The 27,847-nt window shown below is 48.6% G+C and overlaps 9 protein-coding genes across 14 annotated transcripts; 6 read left to right on the forward strand and 3 right to left on the reverse strand.

The window, feature by feature from the left end:
* Window positions 1–162: 162 nt before the first annotated feature.
* On the forward strand, window positions 163–1,362 carry LOC122618906 (A-agglutinin anchorage subunit-like). The gene has a single exon (XM_043795501.1). The coding sequence runs from the start codon at window positions 190–192 to the stop codon at window positions 1,360–1,362; it is 1,173 nt and encodes a 390-aa protein (XP_043651436.1). The 5' UTR covers window positions 163–189.
* Window positions 1,363–1,501: 139 nt separating this feature from the next.
* LOC122619405 lies at window positions 1,502–2,558 on the forward strand. The gene is made up of 2 exons (XM_043796325.1): window positions 1,502–1,666; window positions 1,724–2,558. Exons 1-2 carry the CDS (start codon window positions 1,569–1,571, stop codon window positions 2,556–2,558), a joined length of 933 nt encoding a protein of 310 aa, XP_043652260.1. The 5' UTR covers window positions 1,502–1,568.
* Window positions 2,559–2,647: 89 nt separating this feature from the next.
* On the forward strand, window positions 2,648–3,372 carry LOC122619407 (mitochondrial transcription rescue factor 1). Its single transcript, XM_043796326.1, has 3 exons — window positions 2,648–2,940; window positions 3,003–3,075; window positions 3,127–3,372. Exons 1-3 carry the CDS (start codon window positions 2,648–2,650, stop codon window positions 3,328–3,330), a joined length of 570 nt encoding a protein of 189 aa, XP_043652261.1. The 3' UTR covers window positions 3,331–3,372.
* Window positions 3,373–3,464: 92 nt separating this feature from the next.
* On the reverse strand, window positions 3,465–6,332 carry LOC122619404 (membrane metallo-endopeptidase-like 1). The gene is made up of 2 exons (XM_043796324.1): window positions 4,631–6,332; window positions 3,465–4,546 (listed from the first exon to the last, which is right to left on the reverse strand). The coding sequence occupies exons 1-2, from the start codon at window positions 5,774–5,776 to the stop codon at window positions 3,539–3,541; spliced, it is 2,154 nt and encodes a 717-aa protein (XP_043652259.1). The 5' UTR covers window positions 5,777–6,332; the 3' UTR covers window positions 3,465–3,538.
* A 270-nt stretch (window positions 6,333–6,602) lies between these two features.
* LOC122621987 (uncharacterized protein CG4951) lies at window positions 6,603–8,642 on the forward strand. Of its 2 annotated transcripts, none has more exons than XM_043800055.1 (7): window positions 6,603–6,758; window positions 6,814–7,262; window positions 7,463–7,651; window positions 7,707–7,799; window positions 7,862–8,029; window positions 8,106–8,313; window positions 8,365–8,642. In XM_043800055.1, the coding sequence occupies exons 1-7, from the start codon at window positions 6,708–6,710 to the stop codon at window positions 8,539–8,541; spliced, it is 1,335 nt and encodes a 444-aa protein (XP_043655990.1). In that variant the 5' UTR covers window positions 6,603–6,707; the 3' UTR covers window positions 8,542–8,642. The 2 variants fall into 2 exon arrangements, with proteins under 2 accessions (XP_043655990.1, XP_043655991.1); XM_043800056.1 differs by having other exon boundaries at window positions 8,368–8,642.
* On the reverse strand, window positions 8,637–12,091 carry LOC122621986 (endoplasmin). The gene is made up of 5 exons (XM_043800053.1): window positions 11,903–12,091; window positions 11,735–11,824; window positions 11,547–11,629; window positions 10,211–11,463; window positions 8,637–9,853 (listed from the first exon to the last, which is right to left on the reverse strand). Exons 1-5 carry the CDS (start codon window positions 11,940–11,942, stop codon window positions 8,956–8,958), a joined length of 2,364 nt encoding a protein of 787 aa, XP_043655988.1. The 5' UTR covers window positions 11,943–12,091; the 3' UTR covers window positions 8,637–8,955.
* A 734-nt stretch (window positions 12,092–12,825) lies between these two features.
* On the forward strand, window positions 12,826–18,084 carry LOC122621988 (mitoferrin). 2 transcript variants are annotated; one of them, XM_043800058.1, is made up of 7 exons: window positions 12,890–12,904; window positions 12,982–13,696; window positions 15,532–15,620; window positions 15,678–15,802; window positions 15,860–16,095; window positions 16,154–16,315; window positions 16,478–18,084. In XM_043800058.1, exons 2-7 carry the CDS (start codon window positions 13,580–13,582, stop codon window positions 16,886–16,888), a joined length of 1,140 nt encoding a protein of 379 aa, XP_043655993.1. In that variant the 5' UTR covers window positions 12,890–12,904; window positions 12,982–13,579; the 3' UTR covers window positions 16,889–18,084. The 2 variants fall into 2 exon arrangements, with proteins under 2 accessions (XP_043655992.1, XP_043655993.1); XM_043800057.1 differs by having other exon boundaries at window positions 12,826–13,696.
* Window positions 18,085–18,093: 9 nt separating this feature from the next.
* Window positions 18,094–22,122, reverse strand: LOC122621984 (nucleolar protein dao-5). 4 transcript variants are annotated; one of them, XM_043800051.1, is made up of 5 exons: window positions 21,791–22,122; window positions 21,079–21,737; window positions 18,749–21,019; window positions 18,401–18,446; window positions 18,094–18,296 (listed from the first exon to the last, which is right to left on the reverse strand). In XM_043800051.1, the coding sequence occupies exons 1-4, from the start codon at window positions 22,012–22,014 to the stop codon at window positions 18,439–18,441; spliced, it is 3,162 nt and encodes a 1,053-aa protein (XP_043655986.1). In that variant the 5' UTR covers window positions 22,015–22,122; the 3' UTR covers window positions 18,094–18,296; window positions 18,401–18,438. The 4 variants fall into 4 exon arrangements, with proteins under 4 accessions (XP_043655986.1, XP_043655987.1, XP_043655985.1 ...); XM_043800052.1 differs by having other exon boundaries at window positions 18,094–18,299; XM_043800050.1 differs by lacking the exon at window positions 18,401–18,446.
* A 758-nt stretch (window positions 22,123–22,880) lies between these two features.
* On the forward strand, window positions 22,881–27,815 carry LOC122621313 (probable histone-lysine N-methyltransferase Mes-4). The gene is made up of 5 exons (XM_043799144.1): window positions 22,881–23,299; window positions 23,398–24,673; window positions 24,741–27,186; window positions 27,248–27,373; window positions 27,444–27,815. The coding sequence occupies exons 1-5, from the start codon at window positions 22,987–22,989 to the stop codon at window positions 27,603–27,605; spliced, it is 4,323 nt and encodes a 1,440-aa protein (XP_043655079.1). The 5' UTR covers window positions 22,881–22,986; the 3' UTR covers window positions 27,606–27,815.
* Window positions 27,816–27,847: the final 32 nt, after the last annotated feature.

Raw genomic sequence — 27,847 nt, forward strand, 5'->3', positions numbered from 1 at the left:
ATTTTTGCTGCTTGCAGCCCTGGCGGCAACATTTGAATTTTCCAGTTCATTAACGCTAATTAACGTTTTTGCCAGCAAGCAGGTAGCTGAAATAGGAGTAAAAACGTAGGTAGACCTTTCCGTTTATATTGCACTGCAGTCGCCAAAGGTAATTAGTCGAAAGTGTCAACCGAAGGCGTCAGCATCATTATGATGAAATTTTGTTTGCTGATTTTGATGGCACATTTGGTGGCCTCAAACCGAAATCTAAACGATATTCTTAGCCGCGAGGACTGGATTAACATAGCCAAGAACTACATCAAGAACCACAAGCCATATAAAGCTAAGATTTACGAGCCCTACAAGCCGCGCATCGTAAATTTCACCAACCCATTCGATGGAGATTTTTGGGACACAACCACGATGGCCACGAATGCAGAATCTACCACCAATCCACAAGAAACTACTACTTACTTCAATGGGGAAGCATCTACTACAACGGCGAAGTATACCACTGAGGAATCTACAACAACTTCGTCGGTGGATTATTCAACAACCGAATTAAGTTATTCAACTTCAGAGGCGCCCGAAACAACCACGTATACTGGGTATTCCACGACAACGCCTTGGCCGGAAGTCACCAGCACGGAAGCTACAGGTTCACCTGAATCTCAAGCCTTATATTCCACAACAACATCGAGTGTAGAATCCTCAGATTCAACTACAGAAACAAATCCAAGGAGTACAGAATACGCCGAATCAACGACAAGCAATGCAGATTATTCTACAGGATGGCTAGAAACTACTACAGAAAATGTTCCAAGTTCTACAGAAATTCCGGAATCAACGACTACTTTAAGTCTGAAATTTACAGGGACAGAAATTTTGGAAACTACCACAGAAATAGAAATCAACTCAAGCACTACAGGATTGCCAGAACCAGCAACTACAGAAACGATTACAGCTTTTACAGGATTAGCGGAATCAACAACTAAATTTGTTGACTACACTACAGAATCCATCAAATCCACGTTTGCATCCTCAGCTCAACCTACAACTGAAGCATCAGAAACCTCTACACAAGGATTATTATCAACTACTGAAACTCCGGAATCAACTACATCCTTGCTGCAAATCATTGCCACGACTCCGGGCGTGGAAACTTCTACATCGTATCTGGATGCAGTGATTGCCAGCACAGAGGAGGAAAGTTCTACATTATCAACTCCATTTGTATTTAATTTAACAAAAACGGAAACTGTGCAAACTCAAATAGAAACCACAACACCGAGGCAATTGAATTTCGTCGGAGATTCTGTTCGCCAAAGACCGAGAAAATATAAGTATACTTCAGACACGGATCCCGAACTTTACTGGTCCTGAAAATGATTGCAAAAAATAAATTAAAAACTTTGAATTTAAATTAAAGCCGTTGTTTTATTTGGCTATCTTACAATAATTGGCAACGCGATTTCAGGTGTGGATTATTTTAAATAAAGGAACGTGGTCACACTGGCAAAAAGCAAAACACATTTTTGTTTGAGATTTCTGAAGAACTTAACAGTTTATTACTAATTTATAGTGTAAATATGAGTTTGGCCAGCATAAAGCAGAAAGAAGTCAAGGGCAAAAAGAAAGTACTGCCCAAGCTGCGCAATATTCTGGCCAATCCTTACAAACAGCACAGGTAAGGCGGGCAGAAATCATCAAAAGCACAGTCAACAGGTTGCTTGTTAAATTTTAGCCCTCTGTTATCGGAAGAGGAAGTGCAGCAGTTTCGCCAAATACTGCAAAATGCAATTGAAAGCAGCGGCGGGGAAACCAAATCATTTGCCACTCGATTTGGCATACATCTCGGCCTGGAGAGCTCCTTGCGCGCCATAAACTCCCGGCGTTTCTCCTGCCTACTGATTTCCTTGAGCCTGCGACCAGCTCACCTCGTCCGTTTGATGGCCACTAGTGCATCCGTCAAGGTGCCTACGGCTCCCATTTACGCACAGCCCAAGCTGGAGGAGCTTACCCATGAAATCTTTGGAGTAAGAGCGCTTTCCTTGGCCTTGCCCTCCGATTTGAAGTCAATAAGCGAAGACTTGGAACAGTGGATTACTGCCCGAAAGAGGACACCCATGCCTGCCAAGCAGATAGCCCCAAAAACGCACAAGAAACCCAAGAGGAAGCCCGAAACAATCCAACCAAGCAAAGAGGAAGAAACGCCGGCGGTACCAGAAAGAAAGGAAGAAAAGAAGGATTGGGGTGATGATTTCATATCCTGCTTTTCGGACGTACCCTCTGTAAGGCTCGACCGTGTGGATGTCCAAGTGGAGACCCAAAAACTGGGCAATGCCCTAAGTAACTTGGCCATGAAAGCCAAAAGCAAAAAGCCGATAGTAGGAGTCAAACATAACCCAGTCAAAAAGGAGAAGTCGCCCAGCCCAAAGCCTATGGAGGTGGAACCAGATGAAGATGACTTTCTGCCCGGAGATCTGCAGAACTACCGCCCTCTTACTGTCCACCAAGTACGTCCTAATCCCGACAAGAAACCCAAAAAGAAGCGCAGCAAAAAGGCCACCAAGTCCTAGAGATGGTTGGCAACGCAACCGCATCAGCTGTAGTTTTTAGGTTATGTTATTCAGTTTGTTATCGTAATTGTTAAGGCGCCGCACACAAAATGCTCCGGAGTTTACGTCAAATAGCACGACTAGGAAGATCCCTAAAGACGCCAATTCGAACCAGAAGTTTACCTATACTCCCCACCACTTCACGGCTACAGGCTCCATTGCACACCAGTGTTTCCGCATGGAAGTACGACAAGAAATCCTCGCGAGCGTCGGATGACTTGGACAGCGACGACGAAGATGATGAGGATTTCAAGGATGAACGGGACTCGAAGGTGGTCAAGACCAAGGTGAACTCACTGCGCGCAGATCTGCTCCTGAAAGCTGGTCTCGGCATGGCGAGAAAGTAAGAACTGGCCGAGGATCACCAAAGTTTCCCTAATAACCATGATATTGTTTCTCCCACAGCAAAGTAGAACTTAATTTTTACGAGAGCAAGATACGCGTCAATGGAAAAAAGCTGCCCAAAAAGAGTGCACAGGTAAGGAATACATATAAATAGAAATCCAATCTTATAAGTTATCATTGGTAGCTGGAAGTCGGCGATGATATCGACGTAATCCGGGGCTTCAGTCAATCGAATCCTTCTCACCTGGTCGTGGCCCGCGTCTCAATCCTCTCCGCCAGCGAACGCGAGGAAGGACTCAGCGTCCACCTGAGGCGGTACAAATCCCTGCTGGTCGAGAATTACCGGGGACCCAACGCCTTTAAATCCTCGGAACAAGTTGCCCACTAAAACCAATTAGAAATAAAGAATGCCTTAAAGCTTTACTATTAAGAGTAAGTGGATGAATTCGAGTCAGTTTAAATAAGGAGAAACTGCAGTGTATTATCTTCAAGATAACACAACTTTAAAAGGTAGAGTCGATTTTTAATGATTTATTTTATTTTGTAGTGAAACATCTAGAGTATTTTACATCGTTTTCTTGATATGTGTCATAAGGCTACCAGATCCGACAGCTCTCAGCCTTTGGATGCATGGGACTGCCCAGGGGGCACTTGTAGACCCCAGCAAAATCGTCGTTGTTCGAAACGGCACCTAGAACCCGGTACTTATCGACGGTGTGTTCGTCAGTGAGCTCCTGCCAGTAGTGCTCCGGCTGGTAGTCGGCGCACCACAGCTGCGCGAATCCCAAGAAGAAGAGCTGCTCTGGCGACAGGTCAAGGCCGGGCATCTGTTCGTTCTTGGGTGGCAACGTTTCGTTTTCCTCCCCACTTCTTTGAAGCTGTTTCATGTGGCTACGGTAGGCAGCGAGTGCACCCCTCAACCCACCGGCGTCCGCTATGTTCTCGTCTCTCGTTTCGTTGCCACGAATCGTCTGGTTGATTTCCGGTATCAGGTATTGGTTGAAGTGATCCACATAGCACTGAGCCCGTTCCTGGAACACCGCCTCCGACTTTGTGGACCACCAGTCGCGTACCTTACTTTCGCTGTCATAATTGGAGCCTTCCGTATCGAAGCCATGGGTGAGCTCGTGACCTATCAGGTAGCCAATGGTGCCAAACTTCAAAGAGTTGGGCCATGAGCGGTGGTACGCAGGCGGATGCAGGATTCCCGCCATCACGTAGACCGAGTTATCCAGGTTGTAGTAGAAGGCATTCACCTGCATCCCGACCAGCAGTGTCAGCGGCTTTGTGTCCTCGGGAATGCTCTCTGCATGGAAGCCATAGTAGCGTTGCAGATACGTGCCCAATACTCGCAGATTGATCAAAGTCTGGGCATAGTTGCCTTCGACAATGGTCAGATTATTGATCTCTCGGATTAGAGTGTCCGATAGCTCTTCGTTTTTGTAGCTGCCAATCACTGGCGTGATGCCGGCCTCCTTGCTCAGTGCCTCGGCCCGCGTCTCCGTGTCCAACCACTCCACATTCTCGAGGATCTGTCGCTGGGCCTTTCGCATTTCGTTCACTATGTCCGAGATCTCGGACTGTTTCTCCTCGGTGAAGTGCTCCTGCGAAGCAAGCGGAACCGCATTAGTCACGTAAGTTAATTGATATCAATTGAAAAGCTTAATTTTCACACGTTTTCAACTCACCGCCATGTAGAGCCTGTTGAAGAGATACGGCAGCGAAAACTGGACGATCATCAGACAGTTATCCTTGAGGTCCTTGGGCTCATTGGGCTCCTTCAGCTTGTCGTCCATGCGGTAAAGGAGCCGCATGGCGAGATAGTTGGCCACCGCCTCCGTATGCCTGGCGCACACCTTATCCAGCTCCACATAGTAAAAATCGCAGAATTCGTCACCAGAGGAGCCGTTGTGGAAGTCAATCCCATTCCAGGCTATCTCATAGTAGCTTCTCCATTGGCCAAATCGTGGCACCTCGTTCATCTCACTGAGCCATTCACACTTATCCTTATCGCCTTCAAACTTATCCTCAATACTGAGCGCCTCGGTCCAAAATGCAAAGACGCCATCGATCACGGCAGAGATTTCATCATCGGTGAGATTGTAGGCCTTCAGGTAGCCGCGCATGCGATTCTCGTTGAGCTGGTAGGCCCGCGAGCTCGTATTGGCAACGTGGGTGGTGTGGACGACGTGGTCGAAGCCCAGCTCCGGAAGTTTAAAGTACGGGGGGAAGGGATGCTGCGGAAGAATTTCCTCGTGGATCAGACCACGGCCGCCATAGTTGGTGAGATGGGCGCTCATGTTGAACCAACTGAAGCTGGAGGCATTCCAAGCGCTTCTATCGACGGCGGGAAACCCACCAATAGACCTGATAAGCGATAGATAAGCGGGATCGGCAGCTGGGTGCGGAAATAGCTCGGACGCCAGGCAGGAATTGTAGAAGCGTTGTGCAACGAGGAGCTCGGCGGACACGTTCAGTGCCTCCGCCAATTGCGTCCTGGTCAGCAGCTGCTCCGTCACGTCCGTCAGCGTGTAGCTGATGTCAATGACATTGTTTCGCCTATTGGAGGATTGCCGCGGAGGCTTCACGTTCTTCCAGTTGCCGCACGCATACTCGTAGAAGTCATCGCACGGGTCGACGCTTAAGTTCATGTAGGACTTCATCATGGCGCCATGGGTTCGAAGGTAATCGGCCGTCTCATCTGTAATCGTGTTTTCATGGGACGCATCCCCAACACTCCTAGCCTCGCAGTCGCTCATCAGAACCACGCAGATCACGATGCCAACCAGCAGCGTACATAAGGGCAGTCGAAAGTATCCCGAGATTGAGAACATATTGGACCGATTCGCCGGGCACACACGCAGTTTGTATAATATAATCAAGTAGTGCGGCGAACGATCGATTGACCCGGATTATTTGGAAAACCCAACCAGCTCGACTGCCTAATCCGGAACGCGATTGAGAACTAAACAAGCAGCGGCATCTCTCCGATCCCAACAGCGTGTGCTTTTTTCGCAACCATCTCGACCTATAGCACTGAACAACAGAGATTATAAAGCAGGCATCACTATGACGTCGTTGAGCACACTTTCACCATCTATAGCGCGCATTCTAAGCCACTGTTTTGCACAATGTTAAGGAGGTCATGGGCAGCTAAACTATCACTCCAGGCATATTAGTATTTGATCAAACACTTTCGAGGCATAGGAATGATTTTGCTGCACTGTGTAGTCAAGACTTGACTTGCCAAGACTTGACCTAAGCCACACGCTGCTGGTGATAAGGATTTGTAAGTTCTGGGAGATTCATTGAGTGGTGCCTCATTCATTCAGATTGAAAACATTTCTCAGTTATGGTTTCAAAATCGTCACTTTTGTCACTTACACAATTGAGTTCTAAAGTTTTTGGTTTCATCTCTTCAGTTTTTTAATACAAAGAAGTACGACCCTATTTATAGTAATAACTACTTTTATATTAGTTGTGTTTATAAATTATATTTATAGTTTCTTTTGCCGAAATTTGTTTTAAAATGCAAAATTAAAGCTTGTCATATATATAACATTTTGATAATAAATATAAATGAAACTTAGCAAGCTTATCATTGAATTCTGTTTAATTGAAATTTTGGCGCCTAAATGTCGATAGGCAATACAATCGATTGACAATCACAGCGCTCGCAGTGTGGCCAAAAGACTCGCCAAGAGTATTGTTGTTGTGTCTGTCAGCGACGACGGTCACACCAGGACGCATAGTAATTTTGTAAAAATGTCTTTTTCCGCCATCGGCGATTGCCAACTAGTTTCGCAAATATACCAAGTAAGAACTACTAATACGTGTAATCCGGCGTGTCCTGAAGCCGTTCTCCTTTCAGTACAAGAAGCACCGCGTCGTCTGCAGCGTCAAAGTTCTGCCGACACCTGTGACCCATTTTGAGCGGGAACCGAAGAATGTCTTCCATTGGATGACGGCGGATCGCTGGAGCAGGATTGAGAGTGGGCTGTGGCGTCTGTTCGAGAACCTCAAGCAGTGGCAGGATGCCTTCAAGCTGGACACCGAGCTCATAATCGATCACATCAACGTGCGCGTCCAGGCCACCGATAAGCCGCATCCTGCAACGCTTGCACTTCTGGCGGGTGCGGAGTCCAGCTCCAGGAGTCTCTGCCTAGACATTCAGCTGCAGTACATCACCCATGAGGACACCACCATTGTGGGCGTCATACCGGCCAAGCGCAAACTTGCCACGGAGGCAGAAACCAATGGCACCAGACCCGTTTCCAGCAAGAGCGTGGTAGCAAACTCGGGATCTAAGCCAAAAGCTGGGTAGGAAACCGTGCAATTAGGACCCTATAAGTTTGTCCCCCAAGTAACACAAGAACCTCATAATTTTAATACCGTTTTTGGTGCCGTTTATGGACTCCAATTTTATGTCTACATGTCTATAGCTTTACGCCACCTTTGCACTTTTAACATCTTATGCACAGAAGTTGAATGCATTTAAATGTATTTTCCAATCCCCTTAGAACGCAATCAAAGCCCAGGCACATAGACGCTGACGACGAAGATGATAAGATTTCCACCAGCCTACCAACCAAGATCAAACGCGAGCGAAGGTCCATTTCCCAGGGTGGCCAAAAGGATAAGGCTTCCAGCAGCGCCAGTTCCTCGCAGCAAAGCAGCCGCTTGAAACGATCTCACAGTCCAGTGCAGCGGTGAGTTAAGATGGAAGGATGTGAGAGGATTAAGAGCGTATTGGTATATTCGCAGGAATTCCAGAGCCAGCTCGGTTGAGTCCAAGCCTGCACGCCGCTCCGGCCGATCGCCCATACGCCCGAGTCGATTTAAAAACTTTGTAGTAGGGTACGACACAGAAACTGTGCTGTAATGACCAGTGTTAATCATTTCCCTGGGTGCCCTTTCAGCGAGACAAAGAGCAGCAAGAGCAAAGGACCCAAGCCCAAGGTGAAACGGGTATCGCCACTGCCTGCCAAGGGTTTCAAGGTGGAGCAGATGGACGGGGCACGATTCGATGCACTGCAGCGGCTGGACAGCATGCTGGACATGCCCAGGCCGCGCGAAGTTAAGATTTTGTAAGTGATGCTGACTAGATGAAAATAAAGCGTATACGAAAGTGCCTTCCAACCTGCGATCTTTTGATTGTCTTAGACTCTTGGAAAAAATGGGCGAAGACGAGGTCCTGAATACGTTCGAGAGCTATCGCAGTGACTTCGATAAGCTGTTCAAGGAGCGCGAGTTCAAGCCGCGCACCAGTCACTACATGAACATTGCCCACATGGACATCATTGACATACTAAGCAAGGGCATTCATCAGCAGATGCTCAAGAAACTGGGCGAGGTCTACAGCAGTCGAAGCGTAAGTTTGGGGCGCCCTGGAATCGCATATGTCCTAACACTTCCCGATCAGCAGAACCACACGGCGCTCCTGGTAAACGGTCTGCTCCCGCTGTGGATAGTGCGCCTCTTTATGGACACATACAAGCTATCGCACTCGGAGGCCGTGCAGCAGATCCGAGACCAAATGAAGTACAACACTTACTTGAAGGCCCTGAACGATGAGCCGCTGAGTTCCGACCTTGACTGAACTTATCCATTTCGTTATTTGTATTTGATAGACCTATTGTTTAGCATCCGATTGCGGACAAATTACCATTACGCGCCATATAAAACAGGCATTTGTTTAAATTCATTTGTCTTTATTTAGTTTGATTGGAATCTTTTCTGTACTAAGCATATTACATTGTATAAATACATAATTCATTTGCTTTCGAAAAAAGAAAACGCTTGAGCAACCGAAATGCTGAGTGTGCCGGCTGTAATGGAGCGCTCTCTGGGCGACTGGCGGGGATGACAACGTGGGCGAAGGACTACGAAATTACTTTACTTAGAATCTAGGGTGTAATGTTGATGGAGCGCCCGGCCACCCGGTGGCTATTTAAAACTCAGTCTGACCTTCACACTCTTATGTACAATCTATGTGGACAGTGGGTGAAGTAGTTTACAGCTCGTCGTGCTGCTGCTCCTCATCCTCATCATCGGCGTTGGCGCCCTCCTGGCTGCCGGTGGCGGTCTCCTCGGCATCATCCTCCTCATCCTCATCGAACTCCACCTGTTCGTCCTGGGAGACACCCAAGGTTTGGCGTAGCATCTGCTCAATACTGTCGGCGAACTGCGAAGTCTCCTGGAGCATGTATCCCGATCGCAGGGTGGCGGTGCGGAACATCATCACAGCCATGTCCTTGGCGGTGTCATCAGCCTCGTCGGCCTCCACGCGGCGCAACAGCTCGCGCATCAGCGGATGCCTGGGATTGATCTCGAGTGTCTTCTTCTGGTTGAGGTAGTAGGTGCGCTGAGGATCGTCGGACTTCTGGTGGGCGTTGGACATGGCCAGACGCTCCATGTTGCCGGTCCAGCCGAAGACGCCGGCCACCAGGGCGCATGGAGAGTTGCTCAGACGCTCAGAAACCTGGGCCTTGGAGATCTGATCCTTGAGTGCCACATCGTTCAGCCACTTGACCAGCGGCTCGAAGGTGCTCTTCAGCGACTCGAAATTCTTCTTGCTCTTCTCGGACTCGTTAAGCTGGAATCCCTCCTTGGCCACGTTCTGGAACTTCTTGCCATCGAACTCGGGCAGGGCGGAGATGCAGTACTCATCGACGGCCTCCACCAGATAGAGCACCTCGTATCCCTTGCTCAGCAGACGCTCAACGAAGGGCGACTTCTCGACCTCAGCGCGGTTGGCACCAGCGATGTAGTAGATGTGCTCCTGCTTGGCCTTCATGCGCTCCTTGTACTCGGCCAGCGAGGTAACGCCCTTGCCGTTGGAGGTCTGGAAGCGGAGCAGCTTGGCGAGACGCGATCGGTTGCTTGGATCCTCCATCACGCCCAATTTGATGCTGCAATGAGTAATTCAAGTAATGATTAGCAAAAAAAATCGAACAATTAATTATCATAGTTAATGAGATACTACATTTACTAAAATATATTACCATATTTAATATAATTATGCATTAGTAAAAACTTTACACGTCACCATGGTCAATATTATAATATTACGTGGGTTCCCTTATCTTATCTGCGCAAAATTCTTTAAAGCAACAAACTATATAAAATAAAAGGCTGGCAAAGAAGAATACACGTCACACTTTGGTCAATATTATAATGGATTCTGCGGAAATTCTTATCAGCATGATCCATAAATAATTCCCCGTTTTAGCATGATCGTTTCTTAATTTCTAGCAAGCAACACTTACTTGGTGGAGAACTCCTTCCAGAACTTCTCGTAAGCCTCCTTGTCGATCTTCTTCAGCATATCGAGAACCTTGCGGACCAGCTTCTTCTTGATCACCTTAATCAGCTTGTGTTGCTGCAGAGTTTCGCGGGAAACGTTCAGGGGCAGATCATCGGAGTCGACGACACCGCGGATGAAGCTCAGGTAGTTGGGCATCATGTCGTTGAACTCATCGGTGATGAAAACACGGCGCACATACAGCTTGATGTTGTCGGACTTGGTTCCGTAGCGGTTGAAGGACTCTGATGGCTGCACCTTGGGCACGTAGAGCAAACTCTTAAAGGTCACCTCACCCTCGGCGATGAAATGCGTCTGGGTCAGCGGCTCGCTGGAGTCCTTGGTCAGACTCTTGTAGAAGCTAGTGTACTCATCCTCCTTCACTTCGGCGGGCTTGCGCGTCCAGATGGGCTTGCTGTCGTTAATTAGGGTCCAGTCCCAGGTGGTCTTCGATACCTTCTTGGTCTTGGGCTTCTCATCCTCGGCCTCCTCAACCTTGGCGTCCTCATCCTCCACGTCATCCTCGCTCTTCTCGGGCTTTGCCTCCTCCTCCACGGGCACCTCCTCGTCGACAGTCTTGCTGGACCACATGCGGATGGGGAAGTTGATGAACTGCGAGTACTTGCGGATGAGCTCGCGAACGGTATCCTCCTCGAGGAAGTCCTGGGCTTCTTCCTTCAGGTACAGCGAGATCACGGATCCTCGCTTCAGAGTATCGCCACGAGGATCTTCGATGATGCTGAAGCTGTTGGCGTCAGACTCCCAGATGTACTGCTTGTCGTCGTTGTGCTTGGTGGTCACCACCACACGATCAGCGACCAGGAAAGCGGAGTAGAAACCCACACCGAACTGTCCAATCATGTCGTTCATATCTAGTCCCTCCGACTTGCTGGGATCCTGCATCTTGGCCAGGAAATCGGCAGTGCCGGACTTGGCGATTGTGCCCAGGTTATTGATCAGATCCTGGTGGGTCATGCCGATGCCAGAGTCCATGATGTGCAGCGCCTTGTTCTCCTTGTCGGCCTTGATGCGGATATGCAGCTCCGGATTACTGTCCAGCTCCTTGCTGTTGGACAGAGCCAGGAGGCGGATCTTGTCGATGGCATCGGAGGCGTTGGATATCAATTCACGCAGGAAGATCTCCTTGTTGCGGTACAGCGAGTTGATGATCAGCTTCATCATGCGGTTCACCTCGGTTTGGAAAGTGAACTTCTCGGCCTGCATACGACAAAAGACAAAGAAAAAGGGAAAGGAACTCCCGTTCATACGTGTACCTAGTGAATGACCTGGCATGAACCCACCTTCTCGCGAATCTCCTTCAGTTGCGCCACGTTCAGACCGTCTAGTTGGATGGCCTCCTCTTCACGCTTCAGAGTCTCGGCATCTGCGGGATTGGGATTGGAAATGGAAAAAGGGGGCGGTTATCGCAACGCTGACGTGTACCAAACAAAACTCGCCCAACTCGTCGGCAGGGGGCGTATCTACGTACCGGTGCGGGAGCCCTCCTTGAAGGAGCCCAGATCCAGGTCGATGGTCTCAGTTGCGGCCTCTTCCTCAGCGGCGGCGATCTGATTGACGCCTAGCGAAAGCGAATCAGACGCCAATTAATTAGGTTAAAACACCGGTTCATGGCGGCGTGGCAAATGCGGACACTTACCTGCTAAGAGCAGCAGGCCCAACAGCAAAAAGTACTTCATGATCGGTGGTAGCTTGATTTACGGAGGACGAGCTATCTGTTGGTCCGGCGAAAGGCCACGTCACGAATAACAGATGCAATAAATTAATCCGCACTTGCGACGCCTGCTTTGATTTTTTTTTACTGACGCCGACGCACGGCTGGAACGCCTTTAAATGCCTCGCAGAGTGACCGTTTTGCGGCGCTGGAATATTCGAAGTGCTTTGTAAAGAAATACCAAAAACTGCCCTGGAAGATGGATATATCTACAGCATAGAGCACGAAAATAGTGTCCATATGAGATCATTTAAAAATGTAAAGTTTTAATGTTTTTTGCTTATACATTCTTACAATCTATTTGGGGCTTTGCTTAAAAATGGGTTTAGGTTCAAAACTTTACTGTTTATTTTATTATATCTTGCATTCTTAAATATGTATGAAGCTTTCCAAAGGGACTTTGCAGTCGAAAATATATGATATTTATTTCGAGCGAATAAGTATTCTTTAATCTGTTTAAGCTTCACGACAAAAAGAAATTAATGCTTCGGACAGTTCAGTATTATCTTCGCACATACATTTAACTTTTTAAGATTAACGAGATATGTGGATATTTGAAAATTTCTGGATGTTTCTATGGAATGATGATACAAATATTTATGAAGTTTTACTTAGGTTTGAAATGTTAACAAAGATCAAGTAATACTTTTTGTTCCATATAATATGATAAAAACATATGATTCTGTACAGATCAGTTAATAAAATAAAGTTAAGTTAATTATTTTAATGTTGGTAGTTTTCTAGTATGTTTTATTTTCTGCGTAATTAAAGTTCCGCACCCACATGTGGGTGGCATATCTGGACGTGGCCTGGTATTTTTAAACGAGCCCTTTGGTATTTCGCGACGTACCCGCCGCGGTCACTCTGGGCACGAGGCTTGTTTATTGGGCGAAATTTAATGATTGCCTGTAATCATTCAACATTTGCGTGAGTTGCCAAACACCGACCCAACCAAAATTCCGTTTCGGCCACAATCCGCCTACAACCAACTCGTATATATCCAGAAAACAACCGATCCGGAGCCGCCACTCCAGCAGCAGCAGTTCATCCGCGGGCAACTAAACCAGAAATCGCTTCTTCGCTCCGAAATCGCGTGAATCTCGTTGAATCGGGGAATCGGAGAATCGTCTCTATGTCGTCTGTATGCTAGTCGTGCAGCAGCAGTACTAGCAGGCCAGCAGCCGCAGTGTCAATTAGCAGTTTCGCATAACACCACCTCACGCGTACACTCTGCACCATCACCACCGCCAGCACCACCCCCCCGAAAACCACCCGCCCGTGCGTCCGTGTATCGTCGTGATATCCGTGTTATACAACAAAATTGCACCGTGCCCAACATACGCCGGCCAAAAGTTGCCCGCAAACCAACGCCGATCTTCGCCAGGCGGAGCGACCCGGTCCCAGCGGAGAAAGCGGCTCTGCATCTGCAACTGCAACTGCATCTGCAACTTGGCAGAACTGGTCCGGATTTGCAGGTTGTCGTAAGAGGAGCAGCGACTGCAAGGGCACAACCACAACATTAGCGCACAGTCGATAGTCATAGCTGCAGCACCAGCCCCCAACACTTGAAACAGTTCGGATCGGCAACGGATCGGATCCACCATGAACATCGACGACTACGAATCGCTGCCCACCACCAGTGTGGGTGTCAATATGACGGCGGGCGCAATTGCGGGCGTGCTGGAGCATGTGGTCATGTATCCGCTGGACTCCGTCAAGGTGAGACTGCATTGCCGCTTGGTAATCGGAGGAGCAGCATGAACATAACCCGACCTAACCTCACTATCAATCGGAATTTTGTGTGTGCCGCCGCTGCTTCGGCATAATCGTGATGTAATTCCCCACGTCTCGAGTGCAACCAAGAGTTGCGTTCCTCATTAAGAGCTCTGGGTGGTATAGCCAGATAGCCACATAGCCACTCTGTGCGCTTATCAAAGCACGTTCCATTGGTTTATGCTTCCGCGATAAGATTAGTCCCAGTGTTTTTCATTTCGCTAAATGGACTAGCAGCTCCCATTGGTGAAGCGTTCTCAGCGTTCTCCTAAATATTCGGTAGGGCCAAGTACACAGGTTCGCCACTTAAACATATGCAAATGTACTTGCCTACCTTCCTACCTCGTAATGACGTTCGCCGCAAATATATATATGCTTATATATAGATATGTATAGTGCTATAGATATGTACACCACGCATTCAATACCTATTATTGACCGATTCTTGTTTCGTTGTATTTCACTCAGCTGGCTGGTGGCTCGAGCATTTATTGATTTTTGTGGCCACATGTGTCAATCGCGCAAGTGACAGCCGGCAGGCAGTTGGTTGCCAGTTTAAAGCCTGGCCGGGATTCCCGGCGTCATCATTATAATCTAGAGTCTGGACACAGTCCGTTTGACGAGCTAATTTCGTGAAGTTCTGAAAGCCAAAGCGGAAACCCTAATTGGACACCAATTGAAGCTGCTTATTTCTCTTATCACGCCACCCACCATCGGGACGAATGAATCATGTTGACTCCGCCATCTCTTCGAACCCAGTTCTATTGTAGCATTTATGTAATGGAAACTTCTATCAGGTCGTCGTAGCACCCTTTAATTAGGTTTCCCCCACTCGAGAGGCTACTTTTCACCTTGGATTGCTTTGTTGACTTGTTATTGATAGCAGCAGCCAGCCGGCAGATAGATAAATGCAGTTGGGCTGTATTCCAGGGAATCTTATCTGCATCGCCAAGCCAGCGCCTCCGTAATTTACAATATGGATGCTGCTGCTCTCTGTTCCCAGATACAATTCCGACTTGAGTGCGCGGCAGGCACGCCTTTAAATAAATACAATTAAGTATATACAGATACAATGTACATGTGCAATCGTTAAATACGTAGGCAACTGCAAATCTGTAGGCCCCGAGTGACTGACTGACTGACTGGCTTGTAAATCAGCGAAAGTTTTGCCGGCAAGCGCACAATTATATATTTGTATATTGCATTGATATCGGTTATTAGTCCCTGGTATTGTGTACAGATTATAGTTCTTATCTACTGCCAATTAACAAGCCCAGAAAAGTTTAATAGCCCAAACAAAATGCTTAATAGTTTCTTGAAACAATTATTGTTCCTTTTCGCTGCCACATTGCACAATTCGATTCTCGTCGACTGCAACTGCTGCGCCAGATTGAAATAGTTTCGGGAATCACCACATCAATTCTGAATCACAAATCATGATGAGAGCACGTTCTGAGGTCTTGACAATGTCAGCAAGTGAAATGAATATTGGATACCCCCGACAATTGAGTTGGGTTCCGTATTGTATGTCATGAGTAACCATGACTTGCAGAAGAATAGCCACAAACGAGTCTTTTCGCCTAACTTCCCTTGACTTAATCTGAGTTTTTGATGTATTATCAGAGAAAAAGTTAGTAACTCTGACGCACCACTTTAACCACTTTAATCTGGGACAAACAATAAGTAAATTAAATAACAAGTACTGCGACAGCCCATTGTGAAATGCACAATGTAAATATAAATATAATTATTTTAAACGTTTTATTATTGCCCACTTTTAGACGCGAATGCAAAGTCTTTCACCGCCCACACAAAACATGAACATTGTGTCCACCCTTCGGAACATGATCACGCGTGAGGGCTTGCTGAGGTGAGTGGTGCGAAAGGTATATCATATCGAGTGATCACTGTAACCTCCGACTTGCAGACCCGTTCGGGGAGCCAGTGCTGTGGTTCTGGGTGCGGGACCAGCGCACTCGCTGTACTTCGCCGCCTACGAGATGACCAAGGAGCTCACGGCCAAGTTCACATCAGTGAGAAACCTCAACTATGGTAAGGTTTTGATATTATCCTACGCCGAAGGCCTCTAATCAACCTTAACCATTGCAGTGATTTCGGGAGTGGTGGCCACCCTCATACACGACGCCATCTCTAGTCCCACGGATGTGATCAAGCAGCGGATGCAGATGTACAACTCACCCTACACATCGGTGGTATCCTGCGTACGGGATATCTACAAGAAGGAGGGCTTCAAGGCCTTCTACAGGGCATACGGCACACAGCTGGTCATGAATCTACCATATCAGACAATACATTTTACCACATACGAGTTTTTCCAGAACAAAGTAAGTAAAACAACGAACTTATCTTTGCAATAACTGATGATATTCGTGTGCCTTGCAGTTGAACCTGGAACGCAAATACAATCCACCAGTGCACATGGCAGCGGGTGCAGCAGCCGGTGCCTGTGCGGCGGCTGTAACCACGCCCCTGGACGTGATCAAGACGCTACTGAATACTCAGGAGACTGGACTGACGCGCGGCATGATTGAGGCCAGTCGAAAGGTGAATATGGTGCTATTAGAACTTAAGCAACTGCTTCTAGACTTCCAAATGTTTCGACAATTGCCGTAAATCGTACTTCACTATTTTTAATTGCCTGAAAAGGTTATAGGTCACGCCAGCTTAAATGAAACTTTATGTACAATGAACTTTAACCACTTACAGATCTACTACATGGCCGGTCCATTGGGCTTCTTCAGGGGCATGACCGCCCGCGTTCTGTACTCCATGCCCGCCACGGCCATCTGCTGGTCGACGTACGAGTTCTTCAAGTTTTATCTGTGCGGCTTGGACGCTGATCAGTACAAATCGTCAATTACGGGCAGTTCGGAGCCCCGCAAAGCGGACTACGTGCTGCCCAGGACTACGGATGAGGAGCAGATCGATCAGAATCGCGAGGCGACGAAGGAGAAGGACACCGCAGCGACCCTGCACTCCGCTCCGACCTCGGTCAATACCTCCGGTGCCATTAAGACGGTGTGCGAGCTGTCGACGCGACCCGCCGGGCCAACAATCAACCTGCACACGCGGCACACGGACGTGAAGAGTCCCTACGAAAGGGGCTTCAGCACGTAGGCGCCGCCAGTGGGCGTGGCCGCGAGCGGGGCCCGCGTTCGAAACGTTTGCAGCAGCAGCGACAGCTAAACCTAAGCGTAGCTATTAGTTGGCGGTGGGGAATGGGGAAGCTGGGATGGAACTGGGGGCCTTTTGGGCAGGTGAGCGACACGGTGTTCGAAACGCCTGCCGTTCCGCCAACCACCGCCTGGCCACTGCCCCACTTCCAGCGCACCCGAACCCAGCTGCTTGTATGAATACTCTGCGAGGAGTCGGTGAGAGAGTTTTATCACTCCATAGTCGGAGGTTAAATCGTAGTTGTTGTTCTGCACAAAACTCTCGCTCTCACACACAACACGCAAAACTCCACACACAACAAACACACACACACCTTACACCTTCCCTACACACACACAAACACAATGACAGTTTTAGGCAAAGTGCGAAATTCTTGTTAAAAGTATATGCTATTGATAATATTGTATCTATGTTATTTCGAAATGAGAGAACCTTCTTGTAAAATACTATTACCTATGTATTACAAACTTTGATTTACTACATTTATATATATTTTTTTTAAACAATTTTCAAATGATATATGCATATATTTATGTTGATCGTTGTAAACTAATCAAGAGCAAAAAATGTAAAGCACACACGCGCGCGAGAAGCAAATTCAATAATTTGTAATCAAATTACACCCCAAAATCTTCAAACTGAGATGTTACAAAATATAACGAACAGCAGATACAGCTCCCAGAGAACTACGTCTCCCCCAGATTGCCCAATCTATACACCCGGTACTAATTAGCCAGCCCCATGTAGAGCAGTAGCCTAGCTATGTCTATTGTCCTTGCTCCAGGCACTCGACTGCAATTGCTTATATAGCTGCACGATCTTTCCCATCCTCTGCAGTGTTTTAATCCATCATCACACATCAACCTCGTCTCAGTGCTAGAGTTCTCCATTCTTGAGTAGCAAACGCAGTCTAGTGCCGGAGATCAGAATATACAATAATACATCATATTATTACGTTCACTGTTATTTTTGTTTATATATATGCATAATATATATATGGATATGCTACACCGGCGATTATTAAACTGTAAGGTGTAGCGCTAAAATTACAATTTTATTGTTAAAGAATTCAAAAGAAAACACAAGCGAAAGCAAAACCATTGGCAAGCGAAAAGGCCCATTAAACGGATGAAAGAAGAGATCACTTGTTTTATGTCAAATGCATTAACAACAATTGCCTTTTATTGTTTCCGATAACAGGTTATTCGTTAGCTGGTTAGCTAGAGGATGGAGTCCAGGCCCCGGCGACGAGAGCGCTGCGACAGGATTGGACGGGGCTTGTAGAGATCATCGTTGGTGTACCGCTGCTGCTGGCAGAGCTTCTTGCTGAGTCGCCTGGCGGACAGGGCGTCTGCTGAATAAACAAGCACTTTAGTCACACGCATTCAAGGGATTCGCTCGAAGCATCAACATAAAGCGGGCAAAGAGGCAGAAAATCTCGCGGGAACCGCTTACCCAGCTCAATTGCGATTTGGTTAGGACTAGTGGTGGCTTCATACAGCTATATTAGTTTACATATAATGTGGATGCATGTGTGGAGAAAATAGAGGCGATAGAGAATAACAATGAGGATGAGCATGAGATATGTAGAAGATCAGAGTCGCAGGGTGGATCGATTTGTGCTGATTATAGATTTTATTCGCCAATTAAACTTGCTGATCTAAACGTAAAGATATAGGACAATCTAATAACATCGATCCACCCCTTTGTGTGGGTTAGCAAAAGAGAGATTCGAGGAACACATGTTCGTATACACACTAGATTGCTACACCAAATGAAACTTAGCAATGATACAGTACGCACCATGCTCCTGCTTCTCCAAAGCCTCGTTCTCCTTCGAGTTTATGCTGGCGTCAGATGGCGTTGGCGATGACTTGGGCTCGTCCCGTCGCAGTCTCTTTGCCGGACTGCCGGAGGTGCTGCTGCTCGGACTTCTAAGCTGCGGCGGTGTCGACTCCCGCACCGCTCGTTGCTGCTCCTGCAAGCTGCTCCGTCTTCGCTTGGATATGCTCCGTCGCAGGGCTCGTACATCCACTGCCTCTTCCTGCGTGCCATCCGCACTTAACCTGTTTAGCAAATTCTTTTGATCCTCTATCAGTTGATTGATGAGCTGCAGACGGGTCTTAAACTCGTCTGTATTTTCTTCGAAGTGGGTCACAAAGTCGGCGTGCAGTTCGTCGCTTTGCTCATTCGAGATTGGGACTGGTGTGGCGGGTTTGTCAGCTTCTTTCGGTAGATCCTCAACATGGTCGATTTTGGCAGGTTCTTCGGGGGACTTTTCAGGCGGATTTTCCGGTATGTTTTCCTGGGCAGGCATATTCTCTTCCACATTGGTCTCCGCTTTTTCGTCTCCTCTGCTTTCAGCGGCTGGGAAATCAGGAACGGAGTCAGCAGAGGTTAGAGGTTCTACACTGGGTACTTCATCTTGCGACGCGCATATGTCTTGGGCTGCCTCCAATTCTATTTTTTCCGGCTGACTCTCCGCCTCTTTTATGTCAATATCTTCGGGTTCAGGCTTACTGCTCTCCACTGTTTTATGAGACTGGGACCCCGCTGTCAGTTCAACAAAACTGCTCGACGATTGCTGCAGGATGTCGCTTACGATGACAACACCACTGGCACTGCTTACCGCATTGTCGCAAGCACCATTGCTGCTACCATTGGAGTTTCCATTCGTGCCGTTACCATTCTCCACAGGCGCATCTGATTTAACTGGAGCTGCTGAAACCTCTGGCTGGGTGTTCTTGGCAGGACCACCGGAACTGGGAGGCTTACCCTCATCGTTTGAGTCGGAGCCACGTCGCTGCTTATACTTTGCTTTGCTTTCGCTGTGATCATCGTGGATCGCTTTATTCTCCGCACTGCCCGAAGAGTTCGATTTGTTACGATCACGGTCGCGGCCCCGATCGTGATCTTTTCTCCTTGAAGACGACGAGGAACTGCTACTGCTGTGGTGACTTCGACTTTGACTCTCCTTTTCCCGTTCCTTGTCCTTATCCTTATCTTTGTCTTTATCTCGATCCGATCGTGATGAGGATGAACTGGACTTGTGTTTTTTGTGTGAGGAGGATTCGTGGCGAGATGAAGAACTGGTTCCCGAGCGCTTGGATGAGGATGACTCTCGATTACTCCGGCTTGACGACCTTGAGGAGCTGTTATCGTTCTTGGAGCTACTACTCTTATGTTTCGAACTGGATGAGTTCGATGAGGAGTGCTTAGAGCTGGAACTCGAGGAATGTTTGCTGTGGGATTTGTCGCGACTACGATCACGGTCACGATCGCGGTCCCGATCTCTGCTCCTGCGTCGCTGTTTATCATCTGAGTGGCTGTGGTGTCGGCGATCCTTTTCCTTGTCCTTGGACTTAGAATGGCTTTTAGATTGCGATGATGCGGATGCTGGCAACGCTGTGGACTCACACGATTTGGAAACATCCTCTTTTGGTGCTTCCAATCCAAGCTCTGGGTGTTTATCCTCCTTGACTTCCGTTATTGATTGTTGGTCATCTTCTTTTTTGACATCCGCGTTTACATTGTGTTGTTTATCCCGAGTTTCAGTCTCATTGGGTGTCGCAGCCAGCTCTGGGAAGGATCCATTACTGCCTTCTGCCCTTTGGGGCGTTAAAGGTGGATCCAATTTTGGTGGGGCTGGCGGAGGAGGAAGCTCGACTTGCGGTGGTGCTGGAGGAGGAGGTGGTTCTACTTCAGCTGGTGCTGGTGGAGGAGGTGGTTCAACTGTAGGTGGTGCTGGCGGTGGAGGTGGCTCAACTGCAGGTGGTGCTGGTGGGGGAGGTGGATCGAAATGAGGTGACGCTGGTGGTTGGGGCACTGGAGGCGGCTCAACTGTTGGTGGTGCCGGCGGAGGAGGCTCTACTTTCGGCGGCGCTGCTGGCGGAGGAGGCGGCGCAGTTTTTGGCGGGGCTGGAACTGGTACAGACTCCGGTACTGTAGACTCAATACTGGCATTGTTGGCGTCATCTATGTTCGCCTTCACCTCGGACATAATCTCATCCTCAATGGAAAGAAGTTGGGGGCCTGTGCTAGTTGTCTCCGACATTGAGTTCTTTCGCTCAGTACCTGCAGGAGATATAAATCGTAGAAGTTAAATTCCCCTTTGTGGCGCCTGGTACACCCACCTTCGAAGGTAATGGCATCCTGTTTGATGTCGAAGTGGAGTTGGCGACCTTCACTTTGCCCTGTTGCAGCACTAGCATCGCAAGAGTTTTCGTTGAACTTTGGCATTTGCGCCTCCTCGCAAATGTTTTCTGGCTCCCCGCTGTTTTGTGCTGTCAACGATTCCGTTGAGGACGCGATGGTCAAGCGACTGTCACTGGACACCTGCGAGAGTTGCGACGCCTGCGAGACGCCGTTCACCGAATCCGAGTTGTTCAAGGATACGTTATTTATCTCCTCCTTGGCCAGTGTTTTCCGATCGCTAACTAGCTCGTAAGATGGCGAGGTGTCCTCATCGTCTACTCCGGGCGGCAGCTCGTCATCCCTTAAGTCGGACTTGACGGTAGCCCGATCGGAGTCCGGACTTATCTGCTCCAGGTCCGTGGGCAGCAGGCTGGCTGTGGTCTCCACATTGAGCAGGCTGCTGCCGTTTAAGTGGCCAGCAAATGGCGGCAATGGCGGAGCAGGCAGCATGGCGGGTCGCGCTGGCGGAGGCGGCGGGGGTGTGATGCCCAGGTACTTGTAGACAATGCTCTCGATCTTTGGCTCAAATATGGTGGCCACCTTGGGATTGACCACCTGGTCCACGATTTGGTCCACTCCCTTGTCCAGGACATCGGAGCTGAAACAGTCGATGTGATTACGTTACCAAGGCCCCGCCAAAAGCATACTCACTCCAGGAGGTGCTTTCGCAGCCTCTCCCGCAGTTGGACCTTGTTGGTCTCGGGCGTCCATTGCTGCTTGGCCAGGAAATCGTTGACCGCCGTCTCCACCCGGGTGCGCACATTCTGGTAGGCGGGCTTCGTGTCCACGTCCGCCAGGCAGCAGTTGAAGCGGAATTCGTCGAAAACGCCCTGCGACTTCACCTCGGCAATCAGCGTCTTAATAAAGTCGTCCATGGTCCTTTGCCCTTGCGATTCGTGTGCTGTTGCTTGCCGCGACACCCGTGAGTGTCGTGGAAATCCAGGATAAACGTCGAGTTTGTCTTTACATGCGTTTACATGTATGTACATATGTTTACGCTAGAGATGTCCGATCCGCGTGAGTTTCGCCCTGATTGGATTCGTGAGTCGTGCGTGAGCGGTAGGTATGCCAACTTTTCAGTTTTTCTAGCCAGTTTTGCCGACTTGCAGATAAAGATACTTTAATCATTTTTACTTATAAGGGCTGAAAAGAGTTAATAAAATAATGAAATACAACTGAAATGGATTTTTAAATTTTAATAAATTTTAAATCTAAGTTGATTTGAATTAGTTATACCTCATTAAATTACAAATTAGTTACTTAAATGTACATAATGTTAAAAAAAGTTTGTGTTCCGTTGCTTTTGGTAAGCTGGAGGCATTGAGTAAAAGTTCAAAATATAAATATTATGTTGCTTTTGGTAAGCTGAATGCATTGACTAAAAGTTTAAAATATTGATATTAAATTTACCATACCACAATGCATTACGGTTTTCAAACTACTCTTGCTCATAGTTATTTACTAATAGTTTTGCATTCCAAGTTCCCATACAGTAATAGAAAAAAAGTTTATGTGCCAATTTATACTTAATAGTGTTTTAAGAAGTACATGTACAATAACCACCAAATTATTGAATTTATTAAAAAATATTTATTTTGTGTGAGTAAAAGAAAACTCTTTGTCCCACTGTACATAACGATGCGAGTTTGCTAAATGTAATCGATAAGAATATGGGACGCCCATTTTTCAGCGAACGTATCGATGCATCGGCAGCGTCATCGATAACTCCCGCGATGCCCACGGTTGCAATCGAAGTTTTGGCGCACGAGAAGCCTCTGTGTTCTGGGAAATTGTCAAGTTAATGGTTGTGTTTGGTTGACGAAAGCGCGATTAAACTGGACCGCAGAATGAAGCTGAGCACGGACGCGCACTCCGAAATCGAGGGCGATGGTGCCCACGGCAATGTGCTGTGCAATCCCGCGTCCGATTCCCTGGCCGCCACCGACGAAATAGCTGCGGGCAACGACGAGTCGGTGGCCACCGAAGGCGACGATGTTGAAATTCCGAAGGACGCCACCAACAGTACGCCCGTACGGCGGCTGGTCAAGCCGCATCCCGGCCAGAACAGCGAGCAGCCGGCGGGGGAGGAGTCCGAGCTGGAGAGTCAGCGGCGGACGCCAGTCCAAAAACAGCCACAACAGCGTCTCTCCATGGTGAACAGTGAGTGTAACAATGGCGCAATTTACCCCGCCCTATGTCGTTCATATGCTAATATATCTGTGTTTTTTTTTCGTGCGCGCCTGTGTGTGCTGCTTTAGGGAAACGAGATCTTATCAACTTGCAGTCGGCCCTGAGCCCCAAATATATTGGTTATGCCAATGCCAACTCACCCACGCCGCTATCCGATTCCGATGACACGATACGAACGACGAGGCGGCGCGTTAACCAAGCGGCTCTGAATAACAGCAGCAGTGCCTGCGAGACCCTGTCCCGTGACAATGCCTCACCAAGGACCACCGGGGGAGGAGGAGGAGTTGGGGGAAGCGGTAACGCTAATCAGCTGCTTAGCAAAACCTATATGAGCCCCATTGAGAAGCTGCTAATCAAAAACGGCGCCAGTTCGCCCAACAGCACCGGCTTCGAGGCGGACTCCGAGGACCTGGCCATACGGCCACCTGTTCGCAAGCAGCTCAAGCGCAAAATGAAGAGAATGTCCAAGTCGAAAGTGTCCCTTGACCTGGAGCCGGAAAGGCTGGATGAAGAAAAGCCAGTGAAAACGGAGCCACTAGATATAGGGGAAGTTGACCTGGCAGAAGAAGCTCCAAATCAAGAGGTTGAAACTTCCAAGATCTCCATCAAACCAGAGACTGAGGCTGAGAATAAAGCAGTCGTTGAAGATGTTCATATAAAGCAAGAGGATGCTACCAGCTTAGATATGGTTAGCAATATAGTAGAGACCACGCCCATAGTTGTCACTGAAGAGCCGAAAGAACTGGAAAAAAGTACTAAAGAACTGACATTTGCCCTGCCATTGGCCGCCTCCACAGAGGTGGACCTGAAATCTCCCCCGGACTTGAGCTCTTCAGCGCTTGCCACCTCCATCAAATCCCCCTCCTCCGTGAGCATCGATAGCGCCAAAGGCCTGTCCATAGTAACTGATCCCGGTTGGCCCACCTACCAAGTTGGTGATCTGTTTTGGGGCAAGGTTTTCTCGTACTGCTTCTGGCCATGCATGGTGTGTCCGGATCCGCTTGGCCAGATTGTGGGCAACATGCCGAGCCATCCTCAGCGCTCATCCCTTGACAACGCCATCGTTCCAATTCAAGTGCATGTGCGCTTCTTCGCTGATAACGGACGGCGCAACTGGATTAAGCCGGAGAATCTGCTAACCTTTGCCGGACTGAAGGTTTTCGAGGACCAGCGCGAGGAAGTGCGAATCAAGTATGGACCGAAGAGCGCCAAGTACCGTCAGATGGTGCCCAAGCGGACAAAGGTTGTCATCTGGCGCCAGGCCATAGAAGAGGCTCAAGTTATGACCGAGATCCCATACTCCGATCGCCTCGAAAAATTCTACCAGATCTACGAGAACGTGGTGTAAGTAGATCAACTCTCACTTTCCCTATTATCACAGTGAATACAATGTAATGGTTTGCCTTTTTAGTACTCTAAATAGACAAAAACGGAACCGAACCAAGTCAATGATGCAGGACACTTCCGACGTGGGCAGCAGCCTGTACGACTCCACGGACAACCTGCACAACAAGCAAGCCACGCAGTTGTTGGCCGTGAAGCGAGAACGCTCAGAGTCGCCCTTTAGCCCGGCTTTCTCGCCCTTAAAGAGCAAAAACGAGAAGCGAGCCAAGCGCCGAAAACTAAGCAATGGCACCGAAGCGGATACTGGTAGCACCAGCATGGCAGTAACTCCTTCCCAGACCGAAAGCACTTTGGAAAAGACCCACTCGCCTGACGGCTCCATTTACGAGAATCCCGAGTTTAGACAACTATTCGAAGCCGTCAAGGAATACGTAATGGTGCACCGTTCCGAGGAAAAAGTGGAGAAGGTTCTGCTCGCCGTGGTGAGCAATATCTGGTCCCTGAAGCAAATCCAATTGCGCGAGCTGGAACGCGACTTGGCCAGCGGCGAAATGGAGGAGCCGTTGGGCTCATCGGTGGTGGGTCGTGGCAATGGAGTTGGCACAATGAAACGGCTCTCGAATCGCCTGAAAACCATGATGGTGCGCCGCAGCATGACCCCAGTGGTGACTCCGAGTACAACGCCAGCACCATCGGAGCCAGATCGTCGCCTGGCGGAAGCGCCGAAGCCCAAAAAGCCCGTCAACCGGCCCATCGAAGAAGTGGTTGAAGACATCTTGCAGCTGGACAGCAAGTACCTCTTCCGTGGACTTGGACGCGATCCCATTTGCAAATATTGTTACCAGGCGGGATCCGATCTAGTGCGCTGTTCCCGCAGCTGCTCGAGCTGGCTCCATGCCGACTGCCTGGAACGAAAGGAGACAGGAGCTCCGATGCCTAAAATAGGCAGTCGAAAGGCCTTGGTCATTTCACCCACATCGAAATCTCCCAGTCCCGATGAGGAGCATGTAACAGCCGACGGCAAAGTGGCAGCCGGTAGTACTACGCTGGTTTGCCATGAGTGCAATGTAGGCGAACCGGAAGGCTGTGTCATTTGCCATCAAGTTGAATCACCAGCTGTACCAAGCACACCCATGAAGGAGGAGGCACCATCGCACATCCCATTCGAAGATAAGCTCCTTACATGCAGCCAGCCTCTGTGTGGCAAGCGGTTTCACACGAGTTGCTGCAAATATTGGCCGCAGGCGAACAGTAGCAAACTCTCAGCTCGTTGCCCGCGGCACGTGTGCCACACATGCGTGTCTGACGATCCCAGCGGTAAGTTCCAGCAGCTGGGCAGCTCCAAACTGGCCAAATGCGTTCGCTGCCCGGCCACCTATCACCAGGACTCACATTGCATTCCAGCCGGCACACAAATGCTCAATGCTACCCACATAATCTGTCCGCGGCACAACATCGCCAAGGCGGATGCCCATGTCAATGTTTTGTGGTGCTACATCTGCGTCAAAGGCGGCGAATTGGTATGTTGCGAAACATGCCCCATTGCTGTGCACGCCCACTGCCGGAATATTCCCATCAAGACCAACGAAAACTACATCTGCGAGGAGTGCGAGAGCGGTCGCCTGCCGCTTTACGGCGAAATCGTGTGGGCGAAGTTTAACAACTTCCGCTGGTGGCCGGCCATCATCCTGCCGCCCACCGAGGTGCCCAGCAACATACTAAAGAAGGCCCACGGCGAGAATGACTTTGTGGTGCGATTCTTTGGTACGCACGATCATGGCTGGATTTCGCGGCGTCGCGTATACCTCTACATCGAGGGGGATACGGGCGATGGCCACAAGACCAAGTCGCAGCTGTTTCGGAACTACACCACCGGCGTGGAAGAGGCGTCGCGCTTCCTCAAGATCATCAAAGCCCGCCGGCAGGAACAGGCCATTGGACGGCAGAGCGGTAATAAGCTCCATCCGCCTCCATACGTGAAAATCAAGACCAACAAGGCGGTGCCGCCGGTGCGATTCACACAGAATCTAGAGGATTTGAGTGCTTGTTACTGCCAGCCGGACGACGAACATCCTTGCGGTCCGGACTCCGGTTGCATTAACCGTATGCTGTTCAATGAATGCAATCCGGAATTCTGCAAGGCGGGCAATCGTTGCGAGAACCAAATGTTTGAGCAGCGCAAGTCGCCACGTCTGGAGGTGGTCTACATGAACAAGCGGGGATTCGGACTCGTCAACCGTGAGCCCATTGCCGAGGGTGACTTTGTCATCGAGTACGTGGGCGAGGTGATCAACCACGCCGAATTCCAGCGGCGCATGGAACAGAAGCAGCGGGATCGGGACGAGAACTACTACTTCTTGGGCGTGGAAAAGGACTTTATTATTGATGCGGGACCGAAGGGCAACTTGGCTCGGTTTATGAACCATTCGTGCGAGCCCAACTGCGAGACCCAAAAGTGGACCGTCAACTGCATCCATCGTGTGGGCTTATTTGCCATCAAAGACATTCCAGTGGTAAGTTTGAATGGCACTGATCCCACAGTGATAGTATATCTAATGAAACTGCTTTTTTCAGAACACGGAGCTCACCTTCAACTACTTGTGGGACGACTTAATGAACAACAGCAAGAAGGCCTGTTTCTGCGGAGCAACTCGGTGTTCCGGTGAGATCGGTGGCAAACTCAAGGATGGCGCAGTTAAGGTAAGCTGTTCAAAAGAAATACACAACTTGCACAATGCCTAGCTCAGCTCCAAATCTATTCCGTTTTTAGGAATCGAATGCGCAGACAGCCAAGGGAAAGGCCAGTGCCAAGTTAAAGCAGATACGGCGGGGAAAAGCATCCGCCGTTCGCATCCACGTAAAGGCTAAGAAGGCTCCCAAGGTTAAACACATAAGTGCGGACGATGAGCCAATGGATGTGAAGAATGAGTAATTGATGCCAATTAGTTAAGTATCGCTTAAACTCTAGCAACTTTTTTTAACATTACATTATTGTTGTATTATGAATCATTATTATTAGCTTGCACCACATGTATTTATTTCCTAAAAGTTATGACTATGTTTTTAAGACAATCTAGCGAAGATTGTGCTGCCCAGATTGTACTGAAATATGTTGTGAAAATAAAGTGAGAAGATTATTGTATAAGCTGTTCTATTATAATGTTATAAAGTTTA

Source organism: Drosophila teissieri, chromosome 3R, assembly GCF_016746235.2.
Source record: "Drosophila teissieri strain GT53w chromosome 3R, Prin_Dtei_1.1, whole genome shotgun sequence".
NCBI lineage: Eukaryota > Metazoa > Arthropoda > Insecta > Diptera > Drosophilidae > Drosophila > Drosophila teissieri.